General features: G+C 51.6%; 6 protein-coding genes across 6 annotated transcripts; 4 read left to right on the forward strand and 2 right to left on the reverse strand.

Annotated features, from left to right (window-relative positions):
• Positions 1-994: 994 nt before the first annotated feature.
• On the forward strand, positions 995-2,203 carry A1O5_01535 (uncharacterized protein; the record flags this gene model as incomplete). Its single annotated transcript, XM_007742151.1, has 1 exon — positions 995-2,203. The coding sequence occupies one exon, from the start codon at positions 995-997 to the stop codon at positions 2,201-2,203; it is 1,209 nt and encodes a 402-aa protein (XP_007740341.1).
• A 1,499-nt stretch (positions 2,204-3,702) lies between these two features.
• On the forward strand, positions 3,703-6,030 carry A1O5_01536 (uncharacterized protein; the record flags this gene model as incomplete). The annotated part of the gene is made up of 9 exons (XM_007742152.1): positions 3,703-3,968; positions 4,059-4,343; positions 4,408-4,661; positions 4,724-4,860; positions 4,914-5,015; positions 5,068-5,207; positions 5,308-5,417; positions 5,470-5,678; positions 5,737-6,030. The coding sequence occupies 9 exons, from the start codon at positions 3,703-3,705 to the stop codon at positions 6,028-6,030; spliced, it is 1,797 nt and encodes a 598-aa protein (XP_007740342.1).
• A 958-nt stretch (positions 6,031-6,988) lies between these two features.
• Positions 6,989-10,682, forward strand: A1O5_01537 (uncharacterized protein; the record flags this gene model as incomplete). The annotated part of the gene is made up of 2 exons (XM_007742153.1): positions 6,989-10,582; positions 10,632-10,682. The coding sequence occupies 2 exons, from the start codon at positions 6,989-6,991 to the stop codon at positions 10,680-10,682; spliced, it is 3,645 nt and encodes a 1,214-aa protein (XP_007740343.1).
• Positions 10,683-11,573: 891 nt separating this feature from the next.
• Positions 11,574-11,774, reverse strand: A1O5_01538 (uncharacterized protein; the record flags this gene model as incomplete). The annotated part of the gene is made up of 1 exon (XM_007742154.1): positions 11,574-11,774. One exon carries the CDS (start codon positions 11,772-11,774, stop codon positions 11,574-11,576), a length of 201 nt encoding a protein of 66 aa, XP_007740344.1.
• A 658-nt stretch (positions 11,775-12,432) lies between these two features.
• A1O5_01539 (uncharacterized protein) lies at positions 12,433-13,239 on the forward strand (the record flags this gene model as incomplete). Its single annotated transcript, XM_007742155.1, has 1 exon — positions 12,433-13,239. One exon carries the CDS (start codon positions 12,433-12,435, stop codon positions 13,237-13,239), a length of 807 nt encoding a protein of 268 aa, XP_007740345.1.
• Positions 13,240-15,373: 2,134 nt separating this feature from the next.
• Positions 15,374-15,998, reverse strand: A1O5_01540 (uncharacterized protein; the record flags this gene model as incomplete). The annotated part of the gene is made up of 2 exons (XM_007742156.1): positions 15,374-15,790; positions 15,840-15,998. 2 exons carry the CDS (start codon positions 15,996-15,998, stop codon positions 15,374-15,376), a joined length of 576 nt encoding a protein of 191 aa, XP_007740346.1.
• Between the last annotated feature and the right edge of the window lie 3,026 nt (positions 15,999-19,024).

Consider the following 19,024-nt stretch of genomic DNA (forward strand, 5'->3'; position numbering starts at 1 on the left):
AGAGGTGAGGTCTGAAGTCGAAGTGCGCGGTCCAAGGCACCGACTGGCGAACGCACTGCACCAGGTGCTGGCAGAATTCAATTGGATCAACTGGCGCGCTGGCAGCAACTGGGCGAGTAGGAATCCATTGGCAAAGGGTGAGCGGTACCATCCCAAGACCATACAGTGACGGACGACATTGGCAGTTCTGAGTTCTGCAAGGGGTATACGCAGCAGAAGAGGCAGCAGAGCACGAGGCAGAAGAGCCAGAAAGAGCCAAAACAGGCGACAAGACCAGCGAGAGGCCGTAAAAGAGAGCAAAGAGGGGTAGTTCGCTGGAAGCCTTGTTCAAGTCCTGTGTCGACTTGTCCAAGGTGTCACGGTCAGGACAACCACCGTCCAGTCAGCAGTCTGCGGACGAGGCAAGGGGATACGACGGAAGGCTTGCGGTGAGGCTGAAAGGGATGCCTTGAGTCGCATCTTACCCTTGCCCCCTTTTTCTTTTCTTCAATCAAGCCAGAAGCTTCAAGTTGGTGCCCCAAGTCTTGCGCAGTGTACCGAGTACGAGGTACAGCTAAAGCGGTCAGAAGCGGTGCAAGAACAGTGCCGGTGGTGACGGGCCTTTCTCGGCTAAATCCAGGGGACGCAGCCACCGCAGCCTGCCCCCAACTGGAGCCTGGTGAGCCTCACACCCACCATCGAAGCCCCTCTTTGCCCCCTCGCAGGATTTTGCCAAAAAGAAAAAGAAAAAAGAAACAATAAAAATACGTCGTGCACCAAGAAGATGTTCTCTACACGCCTGACAGCTGAATGAGTCTATATTTGAGTCCCCGTTGCCTTTCCAGAGGATTTCCAGAAGTTTTGACACTGTTGCTTCTCACCGTAGGTCGATGCGCCTTGTGACAGGACCGCAGGAAGAAATTTACTCCCGTTCCTCTCATCCTCTACCGTCACTCACTCAGTTGTTTGCTCATTAGCACAGGCATAGCACAGGCATCGTTCGACATTAGGCATTATGGCTTCGACAGAAGTGCGGCCAACCCCGGATATCACAGCCTCAAAACCTCCTGCCGTCGACCCTGTTTCTCAACCACCAGCGCAGTCCCCAGATTTGAGACTTGTACCTGCGACCCCTCTCGAATACGTCCAGACCGCCTATCTCAATGCCGAGGAATGGCAAGGACCGCTTAGTATGGACCAATACCTCGAACGCGAAGTCATCCTCCAGGCAGCCGATTTGACAAAAGCTGGTCGTATCACCGGGTGGATTTTGACGTCTGAGGCTTTACCTGCAAACCTCGATGGTTCAAGACCCATCCTTGCCTGTTGTGAGAGCCTTCTGGTTCACGCGTATGTGGCCAGAGATGGCGAGGTGGAAAAAATCCAAGCACATGGTATTGCCTCGGTGTATACGCGTCCCGAATACCGCGGAAAAGGGTACGCGGGCAGAATGATGGCGGAATTGGGCAAGAGATTGGAGTCGTGGCAGGCATCAGCCGGTGCAAGGAATCCCTTTTCGGTCTTATACTCTGACATTGGCCAGAATTTCTACGCCAGATTCGGCTGGAAAGTTTTCCCCAGCAATCACATCCATCTCACTCCAATGGATCGAGCCATCTATAATTCAGCCAGTTCCGTGTTTCCTGCCGTCGAGGACTTGACCATGGAGGATTTGAAGCATATTCCAACTGTTGAGTACCTCGAGCATCGCTTGCGTGCGATATCCAACGCCAGACCAGGTACGGTTCATGTTGCGATCCGTCCTGATGTTGAGCACTTTGAATGGCACTTTGCCCGAGAGGAGTATCAGACCAAGGTCCTGGGCAAGAGCTTTCCAACAGTCAAAGGCGCGATTCATCGAGCCACTGGCCTAGCTTTGATCTGGTGTCGCGTTTATGCGGCCAAGGAATCAGAGTGGCAACTTCACATCCTCTATACTGTCATCCCCCCCTCGGTGGAAAATTCGGGAGATGCCGAAAACGCAATGGCGGCCTTGCTTTTGAGAGCACAGTTCGAGGCCCATGAATGGGAGATGGCAGCAGGGGTAGAGGTTTGGGATCCTTTGGATTTGGTAGTTGCCTCGGCTCAGAGGCTGAGAACAGAAGAGCAGGGCAAGGTGGAGATCATTTCCCGCGACAAGGAACATCTGTGCAGTCTCAGATGGGCTGCTGGACCGGCGGACGAAGTTGCATGGCTAGCCAAGGAGAAGTATGCCTGGTGTTGAAGGATAGGGATTTGAACTCCGAGCATAGCCGCGCCTTGTTCATATTGGGAGTTGGAGCGGATACGGAGATTTCTGGCCCCCCAGCCGATGTTGAGGTGAGTCCGATCGTCATCGTTCCTTGTTATCGTCGCAACTGGCATCGCTGGCGACGTCCACAAATCAAGGCCGTGAGCAATTCTTGAATATCACACAACTATGTAGCGAACCGACCTGCCACAGTAGCCGGTGCTCCAGCTTGAGGCCAGAGTGTTCTATCTACACGGGGTACGAGGAACAAAATCCTATATTCATTCCAAACCTCCTTGCGCCCTGACCTCACGCCAGCTTCTGGTGTTCATCGTATTCCACGGCGATCTCGCTCAGCGCACTATATCAGCGGAATGTCTAGCTAGGACTCCGTACATAGTTAGGCGGATGCTAGAAGGAGGTGCATTGTTTGGTCCTGTTGATTATTTTATACCCGGCATAATGCTGTTCTGGTAAGGGATAGTTGTGCCATATTACTTTCGTCTCTGACGTTGGCCATGACGATGTATTAATGACTGGGAAAGCCCGCAGCATGTCTAGAGCGTCTGTTTGTCCCTTGTCATGCACGGCGCACACATGCTTTTGATGCCCCCCATGAGGCAGACTCAGGCCCAAGGGGGGCCGACCACCTGGGCTTCCGTGTTCTTGGCCGAGACTCCCCTGAACAGAGATAGACACAATTTCTGACTGTGCCCATCGCGTCGCTGTCGAGGAGCCTTCTCAATAGCAAGGTTGTTGTGTCAGGGACTTTCAGTGCTCCTCGAGGAGGCCGGCCTGTGGAACAGGTCATAGAGCCGGGACCCACCGACCGAAAAGGGGTTTAACTGCTTACAGCCTTGCAGCTTAGATTCCTGATAGCCGAAAGGCCTTCCACTTCCGGCGGATTAGACGATGAATGAAGCTAACGGCAACTCTTTAAGAAGTGTCAATCCTTGCTGGTACTTGTAGACAGTAGCCCGTCGAATATCGGCTCGCGGCCTGAGCTCCAACTCGCAGACCGATAGGATAGCCTGAGCAACTGAATCGTCAGCTGTGAACACAAGCCCAGTGGCCTGATCGAGCCAACCGCGTCTATCTAGTCAGCCCACCAGCCAATATCCTTCAAAGAACAGTCTACTTTTCGGTGCCGTTATCCGGCTTAGCACATCGTGGCCACTTGAATCTCTTGCCTTGTCGCAAATCCCCGCATACAAGGTTTTGGAGATGGGTTCCCAGTACCGAGGTCAACCTCCAAAAATGGCTTCATCAAACAACCCTTGCTGACCAGGTCAAAGAAGTATAGACAGGTAGAGGGGGGCTGCTCAAGCGCTGTCTGATCGTTGACAAATATATATACTGTTCTTGTAGATCGTCATTTGGTGAACAGACCCTTGGACACACGACACAGGGTCGGGTTGTAAGTTCTCGCTTTTTGATATCCTCGGGTCCGATTTCTGGCTGCAACAGATCAGCTGTTTTTCTACGACCCAGATATGGCACCCTCAAAGGACGGCGAAGGCTTTTCGTCCAACTCAACAGGTGAGGTCTTCAACGAGCTCGGATGGATGGTCCAGAATGCCCGGGGATACAGGATCCACGAAGAACCATATAACACACCACGCAAGATAAGAGTCATCCACATCGGTGCAGGTGCCTCGGGGATCACGCTTTCCAAGTTTATGGAAGACCGATGTGAGAATGTCGAGTTGCAGATATACGAGAAGAACAAGGATGTCGGAGGAACGTGGCTCGAGAATAGGTATTTGCTCGCGCACTCTGGAACTCGAGTGGTGTTCTTGATTCGGAAGGGACAGAGTGATGATTGCTGACGTGGAAACTTCATCCAAAGATACCCTGGCTGTGCTTGCGACATCCCCTCCGCCTCATATCAGTTCACCTGGGAAAGGAATCCCTACTGGTCCCAGTATTACTCCGAGTCGCCCGAGATATGGCAGTATTTCAAGAACGTCGTCGACAAGCACGGTTTGATCAAATATGTCAAACTCGAGCACACCGTGACGGGAGCGTATTGGCAACCCGAGCAGGGCGTCTGGGAAGTGCATGTGCGACGACCTGATGGGACCGAGTTCGTGGATACGTGCAATGTCCTCGTCAATGGCGGTGGGATTCTGAAGTATGTTTCTCCGCTCGCCAGTTATCTGCTGCAGGGCGGTTGCTGATAAGGTTGTTGTGCATAGCAATTGGAAGTGGCCAGACATCAAGGGCCTACATTCCTTCAAGGGCATCCTCGTGCACAGCGCCAACTACGATCCCGAAATCGATTTGAACGGCAAGCGTGTTGCGGTGATCGGAATCGGGAGCAGCGGCATCCAGATTATTTCGAAGATTGCGTCGCAGGTGAAGCAACTGTATGCTTGGGTGAGATCGCCGACGTGGATCACGGCTGGGTTTGCCCAGAAGTTTGCTGGGCCGGATGGAGGAAACTTTCACTGTAAGTATTTCATGTCTTTCTGTTGTAGAGTCCGACGATAAGTCCCCTAATGCTGAGGGTAGATACTCCCGAACAACAAAAGCGATTTGCGGAGAATCCAGACCTGTTCCTGAGATATTCGAAGATGATCGAGTCCGAACTGAATGTCAGATTCAAGTTCATTCTGAATGGGACCAAGGAGGCCGAAGGTGCCAGAGAAGTAAGGCGATCCTTGTCAAGAGAACTGTGGAAGATGCTGAACCGCGTGACCAGTTCGCTCGAAATGAAATGATGCAGAAGCTTGGCACGACAAACCCAGATTTATTGGAGGCGATAATACCCAAGAACTTCGGTGTGGGATGCAGGAGGCCGACAGTAAGTTTGTTCAGGAGCATGCAGGATCACCCAGCTGATGGGGGTACTTCAGCCTGGAAACGGCTTTCTTGAAGCGCTGAACCAAGACAACGTCCGTGTCTTCATCTCGCCGATGAAAGAGATAAACGCCAATGGTTTTGTCGATAGCGAGGGCCAGCAACATGACGTGGACATTATCATCTGTGCCACAGGGTAAGCTCTCAGTTGCGTTGGCCTTTCAAGCGATGACTTGCCCCTAACACCACAGCCACCGACTCGGCTCGGATTGTTTGACTGACTAGTGGCATGGCAGGTTCAACACGAGCTGGATCCCAAGATTTCCTGTTGAAGCGAACGGGCACAGCATCGCAAAGATGTGGGCCAAGGAGGCCACATCATACATTTCTCTTGGAGTTCCCTACAGTATGAATCCCTCCTGGATACTTGCCCGTGAAAACCACTGAATCATGAAAAGTGCCGAATTATTTTATGATGGGGGGACCTTACGGTCCACTTGGTCATGGATCTTTCCTACCCATCATTGAGACACTTGCCAGCAACATCATCCAGTGCATCCAGAAGATGCAGAAAGATCGCATAAAGAGTCTGACACCCAAACCTGAGATTGCTGAGCAATTCAGGGAACACGCACAACTATTTCTGAAAAGAACAGCCTGGACCTCGGTGGGTGCACCTCTGAAATCTAAGTCGGAGCAGGACGCTGATTCTTCTCGTAACATAGGGATGTAGTTCGTGGTTCAAGCAAGGAAGAGTCGACGGACCGCTGCCAATGTTCCCCGCTTCTCGACTCGTGTATATGGACCTCCTGGCGGCTCCCAGATTCGAGGACTACCAGATTGAATATATGAACTCATTGAACATGTTTGAGTTCCTGGGCAATGGCTTTGCAACCCGAGAGTTTGATGGACGCGACTTATCGTATTACTTGGGGCTGTTGGATGGTGATGATCACCAAATCGACCTCGAGGGGGCTCTTCATGATGATCTCGCGGAACTGAATCTGATACAAAGCTGAGGCGATGAAGCTCTATTAGGTATATGTGCAAGAAGAAGCAGTAAATAGAAACAACAACCGAGATGGCGTCAAATGCATATTGCGCGGAGTGATGCTAGTAGCTTGCCGTAATGGTGAGTACGGTGGATCATATAGATCGACCGACATCCTCATTCCCGCGGTCTTGTCTTCACCCATTGACCCACCGAACTACGCACATTGACATTTTGTTCAAGCATCAATCAAACACTACCTTGCGGCCCGCAACTGCAACGCAAAAACCCGGACGTCGAAGTATAATGGAGATTAGAACCTGAGCCATGGGTGGCATGGGCGCGCTTAGGCCTGTCTCTGCGGACATTCCCACGAAAGGCGTGCTGCCTTCTGCTATACTCGGCATTTCAAGGAGTACACGAGTCAGCCTTACATCTGTTCTCCTTTTTGGACTCCCTACCGGGCGAACTATGAAACGCCTTCCTTTGCCTGGCTGAATTCCGACCCTTCTCAGTTGTGCCGTATGTCTGCGCCCATTCTTCTGCGTGTCCCGCTGCGGCTGCAGGTGGTTCACCCTAGCACCCCGATTCCCGCTTTCTCGCGCCCGGTAAGTGCTCTTGGCCTTATTCTCGACAACAGGACTGGAGGACACATGCAGTGTGAACTTGTGATGATTCGAGGTCGGTCAACCCTCGCTACCCTGGGTCCGTTGTTGCAGACCAAGTTCGGGCGCAGAAAGCATGTTGCGTCTGCGCCTTGTTAGAGTACTTTGAAGACGGGCTGACTTAGACCTCATCTTTCTCCCCTCGCCAACCCGCCCGGTGATGCCGTGTCAACGATCCATGGGTATCTGCCTGATAAAGCGGAACCCTGACGCTCTTTCACCAACTACTTCTTCTCCCTTTCGACGTGATGTTCCGTTCGAGGTACGTGGCTTGATAGCCACGAATTATATTTGGTTTTGCTCGAAATCAGTGCGTTCGATATGTCTTCCGTCGGGTTGAAAAGGGTCTCGCTGGGCGAGGCTGCAGCCTTAGGACGTCTGTATGACGCACGGACAGACTCCTTTTTGCCATATTCATTCCTGAACGACCTGCTTCCAGAGCCTGCAATCACCAGAGAGACTCGGTCGTCCTCACGATTGAGTGTTGTCGAGACCCATGATCTCAAAGACAGATTTGACGCTATCGGAGTGCATGCTGACCTTGGTGCCAGCATAATTTCCGGCCTGGTTGTTCCGGGAGGCTCTGCCGGCTCTCTGATGGATCGACACGAGAGCAATTTCACAGTCCAAATGTCCCTCCAACATCTCGTCACAACAGTTCACGAGAAAATCAATTTTGCAAGTCCCGGATTTCAGCAGTGTATTTCCCAAGAGAATATTCAGCTAGGCCAAGCAACACATGTGGTCTCAGAGACAACATGGGGTGCTCGGAGCATCCTTACAGCGAATTATCAAAGATCCGCTGGGGAAGATGAGAATGCTGTGAGAACCCTACTACGAGAAGAGTACGCCAAAATCGAACAAAACATCGCACAGAATGAGACCCTAATCGCAGACTTGTATACCATGCGTGACCTGAGTAAGTCACTTCGGATTCGTCTCCACACGGACCTGTTGAGAAGCAGTCCGTTCCAGACCGACCTCAAGGGTGCTTGCGAGTTCATGCGGAATATACCAAATCAGCTTTTAGAGACCAATGGAGGGTGGGGACAGCCTGTCATCTACACACTCCTCCCGATACAATGGCTCTCGCTGATATTATCCTTCGAGTCCACGGCCGAAAACATAATCGTCCAGCCCAGCGAGGATCATTTACAGGAGTACCTGAGAATGTTTGAAGAGATCAGGAGTGCACAGAGACGACTGAGGGATTACTGGTCCTATATTTCTCATCGGCGCCCTCTCGTGCCAGAGGAACATGTCCGCGAAGTTTCCGAGTCTTTTGATCGTGCAAAGAAAGCAGAAGATGCACTGAAGGTGCAATATGGCAGTACTCTCCGCGATGTTCGAAGCGGTCGGACAGGCTCGAAACAAATGGCGCAGGTACTCGACAAATTCAAGAATGGCCAATATTCTCCAGTGGAGCTTACTGCTGTGGCAGATGTATATGCCAGAAAGCTGGGTTTCATTGACCATGCGACAAGAAAAGGGGCAGATTACTTTCCAAGCGAGAGTTCGGCGCCCACGCCTCGCGGCCATGTGTATACTCTTTACTTCAGCCGCATCGCTATGGACGATAATACAACTTGGGGGCCGAATTCGCACCTGATTTTCAACTTGCTCCGAGACCAGGGCACCCGAAAGGCCGTCCGGATTGTGGACTGTGACCGGAGTGGGCGGTCTATCCAAAAGTCCAATATCACGTACCATCGCGATGGCACTCTGATCACAAATGACTTCAAAAGGCTGCAGGATTTCCTTAGAGACAAATGCCTGATGGGTTTCGATGAGGCTCATCTTGATACATGGGGAGTCAAGAAACCGATAGATCGGAAACCGGTCAAGCTGCCTTGTCCGGGACGAGGCTGTGAGCCACGGGCGCAGCTTCAGTGGATCTGTTCTCGGTGCTACTCTACCATCGACTATGGGCAGCGAGATCACTACTTGTATTGTGACTGTGGCCGTACCAAATACCGCTACTGGGGTTTCAGATGCAACGCACAGTGCCATGGACCAGATTTCGAGCGATATGATGACCGTCCACTCTTACAGTTGCTTGATGCCATGGATCCTTTTGAAGAGGTCAACATCTTGATCCTTGGCGAGACAGGTGTCGGCAAAAGTACGTGGATTAATGCATTCGTCAATTATCTCACCCACGCTACTTTGCAAGAAGCAATGGATGCAAGTCAAATAGAGCATGTCATTCCATGTTCGTTTGCCACACAAAAGATTGACGAGAATGATCCTCTCAAGAGACTTGTTCAGACCAGAGTTGAAATCGGCGCCAGGGACGAGCTTGAACACGATGCGTCCGATGGCCAGTCTGCTACACAAAAGGCCATGACCTACCCTATTTTCGTTGATTCGGTAATGGTCCGCTTGATCGATACTCCCGGTATCGGTGACACCAGAGGGCTGGATCAGGACAAAGCCAACATGGCGGACGTTCTGTCAGTGCTAAGCAACTACAAGGAGCTGCATGGGATTCTGATACTCCTCAAGCCAAATAACTCTCGATTGAACGTCATGTTCGAGTTTTGCATCAAGGAACTGTTAACCCATTTGCACCGCAACGCTGCTCGCAACATGGTATTCGGTTTTACCAACACTCGTGGTTCGAATTATCACCCTGGAGACACCTTTATACCACTCGAGGCTGTGTTGAAGCAGTTCCGAGATGTCAATCTAGGCCTGTTCCATGACACAGTCTATTGCTTCGACTCGGAAAGCTTCCGATACCTCGCCGCTCATAAGCAAGGGGTCAATATAGGCAGCTACGATGACTATTTCCGAAGCTGGGAGCAGTCTGCCACCGAGTCACGGCGGTTACTCAGTTATATTCGCCAATTAGAGCCGCATCAAGTGAAGAGCACTCTCAGTCTGAATGAAGCTCGACGCCTGATCCTTCAGTTGACGAAACCAATGGCTGAAATAGCACAAAAGATCAATGATACCATTGAACTGAACCAACGGGACAATGAACTCTTGCGGAACAGCAGATTAAGCAAGGACGAAATGCTCAAGAAGCTTGATATTCAGCAAAACTCGGTGGTGTTCAGTCCAGTGACTCGTCCAAAGACTGTCTGCACCAATGCGAACTGCATTAGAAAAGTCGACACTCCCGGCCCGAACGGGGAGGATACTGTGCACAAGAGTCTCTGTCACAACCCTTGTTGCCTGACTAATGTTCCCGTTGAGAGAGTGGGAACTCCAGAGTTGGTGAGGTGTGCGGCTTTCGCGGGCTCGCAACATTGTAAAATCTGCAGGCATCATTGGACAGAACACAAGCATATTCTGTACGAACACAGAGAGACAACAAAGACGATCAAAGATCCGAAAGTCGAGATGTTGTTGCAAGAAAATGCCAAGGTGACTACTGTTATCGAGGCAGCAATCAAGGCCAAAGAGGACACCATCGCAGAGTTCAGGCACGAGCATAAAGAGATCCAGAAGGCGGCAGTCCAGTTCAGCCTCTGGCTCAAGCACCATTCCATCACCCCATACAACGATGCCACGCTGGAATATCTGGACCATCTGATCAAAGAGGAGAAGTCCAAGGTTGCGATTGGTGGTAAGAGACAACGACTGGATGCCTTTGAACAGTATCGGCGCGAATACAAGGAGCTTGTCAACCTTTTCGAATCAAACTTTGATAAAGGCAGAAACGAAGAGCTCCTGGACGCGAAGGGCGTCGACAAGCTTGTGAAACAACTGTATTCTCTGAAGCATTATGGCGCGGACCTCCGCAAGCTGCGAGACGCCGTGGTCATCGCTCATGCGGCTTCAATCCGCGAGAGACCATACCATGTCAATGCGAGGAGAGGCTATGGGATTTCCGGGATTGGCACAGGATCTTTCCAGGCCTCGATCAGAAGTCGTGCTCCTTCAAATGTCGGAAATAAATCCTCCGCCGTAAGCTGGTTGCAATCCTCGGCGCCAGCTGTGACTGACGAGAAGCAAGTCGCTGAAAGAGGAAGTGAAGGAAGATGGTTGCCCGACAAGAGGCATGTAAGCCTGCCCAGTGGAAACAGCTCTGCTCCCCCGCCGTCCTATTTCGAGGCCGCTGTGGCCCCTCGGAATCTGCATGAGAGAATCACAAACAAACGCAGGGTGGTCCGATCGTTGAGCGGAAAACTGAGTGATAAGGTATCGTCGATTTTTCGATGAGTGGCCATAATCAGTACGACTGGCTGATGAAGGGTGAACTGGCAGTCAATATTTCGCCGGACCGGTTTATCCACTGTACTCTTGCGAGTGAGAGATGCCTTCTGGAAGTAATCCCTCGTTGGCTTGAGACCTGTCGGCTCCCAGCTGTGGAGCCTTCGATGCTTCGCGGGCGAAAGCGACGATATTATGAGTTTCCTATCAGTTCTTCTTGAATGATGGAATATTTGGCATGAATGGCTGTAGTAGGTCAATGTTAGAAGGGACTCTTTCTCATAAACTGGCATGACCGCTTTGCTTTGCGGTGTCACCAAAGTAGCCCTTTCCTCGACCACTGATGCAAAGCGGGCAGAAGTTCAGCAACCCAGACGCGTACATGTAGAAGTAGCCCAAGAGGAAAGATTCACATGCAACCAAGAGATGACAAGGAATGATAAGACCAAGACCGCGTATCATTTCTTGATCTCGCCCTGGCTACTGCGATGAAAGCAATAGGCGCATTGGACGTTGCAGCTGCTCATGAAGACATATTTCATTAAATCCTTTTCCACGAACGCATGCTGTCCACGTCCATAGTCCTACCACGCGCACATGACACGGTCCTTTCGATAATCCCTTCTCCCCGCCCACCATGTATTAAGCACCAGTCATGAACCCTCGTGTAACCGTCAACATATCCTGAATGACCAATAAACTGCCTGAAACCACGACATCCCCATGAGAGCGGATTCTGCCGACATTAGAGAAGGTTGAATTCCGGTGTTGTCTTTGCGTTTTCGCGTGCGTCGCGCAGGGCCGCCAGGGGACGGGGCTTTGGGAGCGTGGACAGCGCAGAGGGTGTCTGTGCCTTTGCCTTTTGCGGCATGTAGTAGACGGCAAGGAACGGCGCGAGAGCGGTAGCGGTAGAGGCGAAAAAAGTGCCGACAGTGAAGTGAGACATTTTTGTTTTGTTATGGCTTGAAAATGATTTGTTCTTTGTTTTGCCGATTCTAAGACGCGAATGCGTTCGAAATGAGAGTGGTTTTTTGATTTGGTGTACAGAGTACAGACTTGTCAAGCGCTGACCAAACGAAGGACGCAAGTGAAATCTATAAGGAATGTAAAAGCTCGAAAGGCGAAGGAAAGAACAAGTGCAACACAAGTTAATATAGGCAGTGGCGGGTAAAAAGGAGAAAAAGAAAACCACGCAGGCAAAGAAAATTTGACTTGTCGCGCACAGCGCGCAGTCTGGAAGCACCAGAAGCAAAAGGGGGGGTGTGCCCAGGCGGTCGCTGGTCAGGGGGCTACAGGCACCGAGACAGGGGCTGGAAGATGACACCCGTGAACTCCAGGCATCAATTACCCCGTACAGTAAGTGGGAGCGAGTGGCGAGCGAGCTAGGCCTAGTGGGCGTATATTTAGGCACAGCCTTGTTGCTGCACGAGGCTGCCACACTAAACAGGCGAAGCCGGCGGTGACATCACCCTTTAAAAGCTGCCCACACTGCTCTCCAACTGCCACTGATAACAGTGGCGAGTCTTCTTTAATGGTCCATCGTGCAAATTAGTCTTTATTAGTCGTGCCCACAGTCTACGGCCCTGCAAAACCCAACTCTAAGCATGCTTTCAAGGCCCAGATGGACTTGTGCGTCCTGTCTCCGGCATCAAGTGAGAAGCCAGCAGTGCCAGATCTCGACCTCCGGCCTGCGCAACGATCCTCGACCGATCAAACCTGGTCCTCAAGTGCAGCGCCACCCAGTTCAGGGTAAGCGACCATTCAGTGCTACCGCCCAGGTGCTCGAGGAAGCACCTAACCAACAGCAACAGGCCCTACCACTGGGTGATTTCTACACCGAGCTCCTATCAACGCCAATCCACAAGCATCCGCATACATTCTCAGACTTGCCCTCCTTTGTGCAACTAGGCGATGAGGAAAAGTTGGAAAGAGCAAGGAAGGTGTTTGGATCAGTACGGGGGTCGGGATATGAACGGCGGACTTCAGACACGCCGGACTCGACGTGGCGCACAATCAACGGCGTCGCTGTCCCTCCCAAACCTGCCGAGCCAGATAATTGCTGCATGAGTGGCTGCATGCATTGCGTTTGGGATGATTATCGAGACGATGTGGAGGCTTGGGCCGCCAGAGTTCACGAAGCGCAATCAAAGTCGCCAAAGCGTCGACGAGGAGCTCCAAAGATCGACATGGCAAGACCCGAAGTAAGCGAGGCTTCAGCAAGCATGGACGATGATGGCGGTGGAAGTGAAAGTCTCTGGACAAGACCCCAGGCAGAGGCTGATGAGGAGGACATTCTATTCCAAGGGATCCCTGTCGGCATTCGAGAGTTTATGGCCACGGAGAAGAGGATCAGAGACCGAAAGCATGCTAGGAAGGAGAAAAGGCAGTTGAAGGACGATGACTTCATGTGATTCTCTGTCACAAGGACACCTTTCCACCAGCTAGGTATATGGGGGCGGACCCCTCTTTTGACACGACAGCCAGCCGTGGTGAGAACGAAGTTGCGTTTTACGACCAGCTATCTAGAACTCCGCGGAAGCATGATTCCGACGCAACGGTAGCGGGACAACTTACTCAGAGCCCTTGATCAGAATTTATCGTCATAATTCCAACGCAGCATTGGGTATTGCAGGCAATGCTTCCATTGCGGCAAAGTGTGCAATATCGGATGTGCAAGATTATTCATCAGCCGAACCAAGAAGAACGAAGAACGAAGAACGGAAACTAGGATACAGAAGACGAGATATGATTCCTCTAAACCAACATACATGGCCTCACATGTACGATATTGACTATTGTTATACCCCTCACATTTGGTCGGTTGCCTAGATATGAAAACACGATTACGCTGATGTTATACGCCTTTCACAATGCTTTTCAACAGCAATATTCTGCCCAGGACACCAAGAGTTGAAATGACGATGGTCATCAGTATTGCATACTATTGGGGATTTTACCAGAGCCTTGGTTCACAGACACATCTTCTTTCGGGTCCACGCAATGATCATCAAATGACAAGAGATTGTGCAGTTTCCTGACCTCTCCACCTCTCCAACACCTGAAGCACCACCGCCTGTCCTAAGATTGACATTTGTCGGACCAGACGGTCTGTGGCCTCCATACCTAGGAGCAAGGTTGATTTGAAACTGGCGGGTGCTGCTTGCGTTGACAGGTGCACGAGCACTAGCATTAGAATGGGCGTCTACTACCCGCTGGCTGGGGCGCGATTGAATGACAACGATAAGCGCAAGGCGTGGATCTGGCTCCCTTTTCTCCCTTTCCAGCTACCGATGCAAGAATACAACATACTACGGGAGACAGCTCTTGGTTTCACCAGCAAACAACTGCGGCTGGCTACTCACGCTCTACACCACGTGAAGGTGGCTGCCAATCGTAGAGCTCCCTCCTCTTTCTTGCTGACTTCCTTTCTCAGTCTTTGTGTTTTTGTTTTTCTTTTCCGAATACAAATCACCAAAACCCAAATCTCCATCCAACCTCCAAAATTTCCTTCCCTTCTCCACTCTGGTTCTGGTTCCTCTGGAACCTCTGGCTACTCTAGCTCGTCCCAAGGCTCCCTCCGGTGGGACGGGGATCGAGAGTTCCTGTGGCCATAGTATTCAGGGTACCGCTGGCCATATTGACTGCTGCTGCTGGTGTGGCCCGAAACGTGGGAGTAATGCGAGCGTGAGCTTGGTGTTGAGCACCTCCTGGCCTTTGGCCTATCTGGGCGGGTTGACAGGGTGCTCCCAACAGTTGGTGTAGGGGAGGTGAGAGGCCTGACGCGTGCGGGAACTGCTGGCTCACGGCTAGCTTGGTGCTTGGAGCTGCAGCAACCCATGTTGATGCTTGATGCTTGATGCTTGATGCTTGTGGTGTGGTTGTGGTTGTGGTTGTGGTTGTGGTTGTGTTGGTTGTTGTGTTGTGATTGAGAATGTTGTTGAGTCAGGTTGTTGTGTTGGAGGAGGCCGTAGTGTGTGAAGTTGTGAAATCGTTTGTGATGTGCCGTTTGTTGACTTTGATGATGGGCAGCCCGCTGTGTGTATCGAGGAATTCTGGAGAGAAGAAAGAATGAGATGCCCCCGGGAGAACAGGGGTTTTATATATACTCGACAGCAGGTAAGACGGCCAAGGTGAGTTATGGCGAGCCATGAACAAAAGATTTCGTGCCAACTATACAGGCCACTCCGTTTCAATGGGTATCCAATCAGTTGCTGCAAGTCTTGTGAACAAGGTTTACGTGATTCACTGTTTCGCTGGTAAAGTTGTTTTCGGTTTCCTATCGAGAGCAGCATCACGATGGGTTTTCTACATATGTGTTCACAAAAAACTTTGGTTCGTGGCTGCGCATCTGGTCCGCGCGGCAGGGCGATCCCGCCTCAGTCTGCTCGAGGAGGAAAACTCTGATCTTGCACAGACCCATGGGTTCACGAGTTGATCTGTCAAGGGCGATAGGCTTTGTGTAATGATCTAGGGACTACTTGAAGTCTGATGAAAAGGAGGGAAAACAAGACCGAATTTTAGTTTTGCGATTTGGGGTGCCTGATTTCAATAATGCTCCCAAATCCCTCGACTGGCGATCTCGCCTACGTTGCCATCCAGATCACCGAAATACACGCTCTTTCCACCCCTTGGCCAGTCCACTCTTCCCAGGATCTCGACATGTTTGTCTTCGAACCACTTCTCCCAGGCCTGGACGTCTGCCGGCGACGCCACGGCCAAGCAGAAGTGTTGGTTCAGACGGCCCCGGATCTTCTCCACGCGATTCGTCGCGGCGGGATTTGGTGTTTGTGTTTGACGACCGGCATCTGGCGCGGCGGAGAGGAGCAGGTTGAGTACATCCTGCGACGGTCCATGGCCAGGAATCGTGCCGCGGTTGTCTGGCATTGGACTGTCTGAGGCGGTGGCTCCGAGTTGGAAAAGGAGCAGTGTTGTTTGGGACAACGCGAAACCAGACATTCGAGGCTGGCGTTGTTGGTACGTGAGCAGTGCAGACAGGAAGCAGGCTACTAACCGTGTTCATGAACGGTTCAACATCAAGCACATTTTTGTAGAACTCGGTCGCGGCGCCAACGTCCTTGACCATCAGACATGTCTCGAGAATATGGCTGATTTTGGGCGGTGTTGGGGAGATCGTCGAGCCCATAGAATGATCCGCCGAGTTGTGTGCCATACTGACCCTTGATGTGCTCAATCTTCTGATTGTAGTATCGCCTGGCCTAGATGAGAAGGGTGGTCGTTGCCCTTGCAATCTTCTTGCGACACAGAGGGATGCACGCTTCATATAGTCTCTTGCTCCCTGAGTACTTGTGTTTTCGCACACACATTCTTTTGCTCCGAAGTCGTCGTTGCGTGGTTTCCATGTCGTAATATGACGATACGCCAACTCGCTAGCATGGCGATGGGCTGACGAGGATAGGCGAGGATAGACAAGGATAGGCTGGGCAGACCCCAGATGTGTGTGTAAGCAGCGGAGGTCTAGATTCTGTCTCCTTTGCGGGGGTCTTGGAGGATTGGATAAGCAGCAAGACTCGGTCCTTTGGGTGCCTACTGTTGGTATATCCTTTTTTAGTTCAGCAGGTGTTGTCGATCCGCCCAAGGAGAGAGCGCTCCAGGGGCTTCCAAGTCCAGATGTCGCAATTTCTCCTGAAAGAAGGGTGGGAGCTGGTGAGAGGTGCTCCCAAGTGCTCCGTGCAAAGTGGCAGAGCTCTCGCTGTCAGACAGCTGCGTCACAGCCAGCAGACCACATCGCCTCTATCCGACAGAAATTTCCACCCACTTTTCCCTAGACAATAATAGATGATAGTGGTATCACTAAATAGCCCGTGAGCTCGAGATGATGCTTAAGGAATAAAATGTCCAGTGGTCACCTCCAATGTAGAGAGTAGAGGGGAGGGATACACTCTTAGGCCTAGCCTAATCGAGGCTAGACAGGATATCTCTTGGCACTGCGGCATTCCTCTCGAGATACTCGGTAGAACTTCTCTTCCTTGTCAATCAAGCAATCAACTTATTATTGGCCCCAGATTGGTTCAATACAAGCTAAGTCCACTATGGCCATTCTATCGCTGTGCCACTTCTTTTGTCATCTCGGTAGTCAGCCTTGTAGACGCCCAGGACGCCTATGGGCCAATGGAAGCCATTTTAGGCGATGCGCGAACTGCAGCCAATATACAGCCTCTCTTCCCTGTCCCTGACGGTGCCTGGATACAATATTGAACGGACAAAACTATGAACATCCCAATAGAGCAAGCAGGGAAAACAACCTTTCACCTTGGAGCGCTTCCTCCTGGGCTCAGCAGCGGACTCAAGAGACATGTGGCCGTCATTATCAGGACCAGCAAGTCAGGAGTCGAGGATCGGTGAGCAGCAAAGAGGTGACAGGCCTCCTTCTCCCGCTGCTAGTCTCTTTGGCCAAGAACCACAGAATAATGAAGTGCCGGACTAATGCTCTCTTCCATCGAGAAGGTGTCCGCGGCCAAGTGCCTGACTTCGAGGTCGATGATGGGTGGAAGATGCAGCTCTTTACCTCGAAGCCTACCATCACCTTCGGCTATTTTGAGGATGCATTTTTCCTCTCATCAACTGGAGCTGCAACATGCCGTCATCTCCAACAGTCGCAACGAGCCCTGTAATCTCGACAAGCTCTCTCAACCTGTGCTGGATGTCTACTGGCCCTTCTTCATAGTCGAAGCTTAGGATGAGTCAATGCTTGCTGTTCGAAACGCCTGCTCCGGCTTGACAGCAACCTACAACGGCGCTCTTATGATCTTTGCGGGAGCTGCGTAGGAATCACAGAGGCATTACAATGACATTAATTTTCTGTGGAGCTTGAGCAAAGCCGCCCAATCCTTCTCACTCGCCATCAAGGGCAGAACTATTTGTCTCAACACTCACAGCTCGGAAGGCTGTCTTCCCCATGCTTTGGCGGCCATCAGAACATATCGACTTGGCAATGACAAAGATATCGAGTCTGTGGCTACCCGGACCAGCAGCCTTTTGGTTTGGGCGGCAAACTGCAGACTATAATCAATAGGTGATATGTTGGCTGCCTTAAACAAGCGAGTGAAGCTCTGCAAAGACAACATGGCCCAGAACAGGCCATGTGATCCATCTGAGCTGGCCAGCTTTGACATGGCTCCCAGGAGTCGACCAAGCGTCATCAAAAGTGTGATAGCCGAAAACTCACTCCGATGGGCGCGGATATTCTAGTCTGGTCCGGGGAGAAGAAGAGCGGCATTGGACCGGAGTCACAATTGGTCTGCTTTGAATCGGGCAAAGCGGAGAAATTCGAATAGCGGCAATCGAGCATCACGACTTATTTCATTGACGTATCCTATGTATGTACGAGGCACTCTCTGCCCTTCTGGCAGCTTTGTGCCACCTTGCCACTATTCTAGAGGGGCGCTGTGATTACGACGTCTTGCGCGCCTGGAACTTTCCGGGGCGTTGAAGGTCTCCTTTCATCGTCGTCAGGGGGGAATGGAGACTCCACGAGCAGCCGCCGCTGGCATCGGCGGCCTGATTTTACGAAGACCGGGGTTGGAAGCTGGGGAAGGATGGGAGGACGAGTCCGGATCTGGGTCTCCCGCAGGATTTCCGAATCCTGATTGATTGGCTGATGGATATACATATGGAACCCCCTGAGGAGCTGATGCTCTTGATCAACCTTTTGGAAAAGGCACTTCACCCGCTATGCATCGCTTTTTAGCGACCTGCAGACGGATGTCTTGCTTGCGGTGTGATAACAGCATTTGGCCTGCATTGGTGTTGCATTATTGGTGGCTCGCTAAGCGCCAGGGGAAGCCACAGCGCCTTGACCCCGGTTGCGACCATGTCTGGCGCAACTAAATAACCACCATTACGCGCCGACCACGTTTCGGCCGGGGTTACACAGGATGCTGAGCTTGCTTTCATGTCTTGTGTGATGCAAGTGTACAACTCACCAGGCTCATTGATGCTTAACGGTGACAGTGAGCAACGGCATTCGCACGGTTCTTGTGGCAGCAACATGCGCAAAGGCTTGCGCCATCTGCATCTCCATTTGGTGAGGCCTGGCCTTGAAAGTGGGCAATACCTCTGGTGGCCTACAGGATACTGTACCGAGTGTATCTCTCCGCATCCCGCCTCATTGGGACTTGCAATTCCTGCCGAATTCACGCCAATGAAGCTTGAAGCTCGAAGCCAAATCAGCATATC

This window comes from Cladophialophora psammophila (assembly GCF_000585535.1).
Source record: "Cladophialophora psammophila CBS 110553 chromosome Unknown aczJe-supercont1.2, whole genome shotgun sequence".
In the NCBI taxonomy this organism is placed as follows: Eukaryota; Fungi; Ascomycota; class Eurotiomycetes; order Chaetothyriales; family Herpotrichiellaceae; genus Cladophialophora; species Cladophialophora psammophila.